The sequence below is a fragment of the Rhincodon typus genome, unplaced genomic scaffold, assembly GCF_021869965.1.
Source record: "Rhincodon typus isolate 14 unplaced genomic scaffold, sRhiTyp1.1 hic_rhity00003981, whole genome shotgun sequence".
NCBI lineage: Eukaryota > Metazoa > Chordata > Chondrichthyes > Orectolobiformes > Rhincodontidae > Rhincodon > Rhincodon typus.
This window is the reverse complement of record NW_025969619.1, coordinates 6,339-7,697: the sequence shown is the minus strand read 5'-3', so window position 1 is coordinate 7,697 and position 1,359 is coordinate 6,339. Positions and strand designations below refer to the sequence as shown.

Sequence of the window (1,359 nt, the reverse complement as noted above, 5' to 3'; positions counted from 1 at the left end):
CCCCGTGTCCCTCAGTGTCTTCCCTCCACCCCCCCAAAAAATCTATCCATCTCCCAGCCTTCCGCACTCTCCCCATACTCCTCAATCCCTTCAGTGTCTCCCCACAAAATCTATCCATATTCCATTTTGAATCTACTAAGCAACTGGGAGGGATTCAGTGATGGGAACATCATTGAATGTCAAGGGGGTCGATGGTTAGATTGTCTCTTGTTGGTGATGGGCATAGCCTGGCATTTGTGTGGGGCGAATGTCACTTGTCAGCCTAAGCCTGGATATTGTCCAGATCTTGTTGCTTTTGAACACGGACTGTCCCAGTATCTGAGGAGTCACGAACGGTGCTGAACGTTGTGTAACCATCAGCGAACACCCCCCATTTCTGACTTTCTGATGGAGGGAAGGTCATCGATGAAGCAGCTGACGCTGGTTGGGCCAGATTCCTGCTCCCTGTGACACAGAGCGAGGTTTCAGTGGGAGGGAGGGTGGAGTGATGTGGCTTGGGATTTCTGACGGTGTCCCTCGGGTTTCAGAGCAAGCCAGCAAGCACGCCAACCCCGCCGAGACCCCAGACACAGCCCAGCCCGTCCATCATGGTGACTCCAGGACAGAGTGCCATCTACAACACTCAGTACATCTCCTACGTGCACGGCATTCACCATGGGCTGCACGTGAACCCTGCTGTGCAGGTAAGTGTCTACCTGCACCAGCCCACGCTGTCTCTCTACCTACCCTCCCCACCCCCTGCACATCTCCTCCTTATCCCCACCGCTCCGTTCCAACTCTGACCCCCTCCCCGACCCACCCTTCCTCGCTGTGCCCCACTCTCTGATGTGTATTTATGAATCTGTCTCTCTCAGGGTCCCCAAGTTTACCAGTATACCATTCCTCCTGTACAAGTCAGCCAGAGTAAACCCTTCAGGAGCACTAAAGGCAAGTGGCAGAGTCGCTGAGGGCCTGAGCTGAGAACGTGTGAGACAGGCCGACTGCAGATGGACACTGCACTCGGAGCGCCGTGCACGGTTCCGGTCCCGGTCCCGGTTACCGTGCATTCGGAGCGCCGCGCACGGTTCCGGTCCCGGTCCCGGTTACCGTGCACTCGGAGCGCCGCGCACGGTTCCGGTCCCGGTTACAGCGCACTTGGGAGCACCGCGCATGGTTCCGGTCCCGGTTACAGCGCACTTGGGAGCGCCGCGCACGGTTCCGGTCCCGGTTAGGCCGCACTCGGAGCACCGTGTATGGTTCCGGTCCCGGTTAGACCGCACTCGGAGCACCGTGTATGGTTCCGGTCCCGGTTAGGCCACACTCGGAGCACCGTGTATGGTTCCGGTCCCGGTTAGGCCGCACTCGGAGGGCTGTGTATGG

General features: G+C 58.4%; 1 protein-coding gene across 1 annotated transcript in view; it reads left to right on the top strand.

Moving 5' to 3' along the window:
* The window catches only part of LOC125481871 (ataxin-2-like protein), a 13,994-nt gene that overhangs the window by 6,312 nt on the left and 6,323 nt on the right, over window positions 1–1,359 (top strand). Inside the window, exons 10-11 of the mRNA XM_048593798.1 lie at window positions 528–683; window positions 855–927. Of these exons, the coding sequence (XP_048449755.1) occupies window positions 528–683; window positions 855–927 (229 nt within the window). The remainder of the gene's footprint in view (window positions 1–527; window positions 684–854; window positions 928–1,359) is intronic.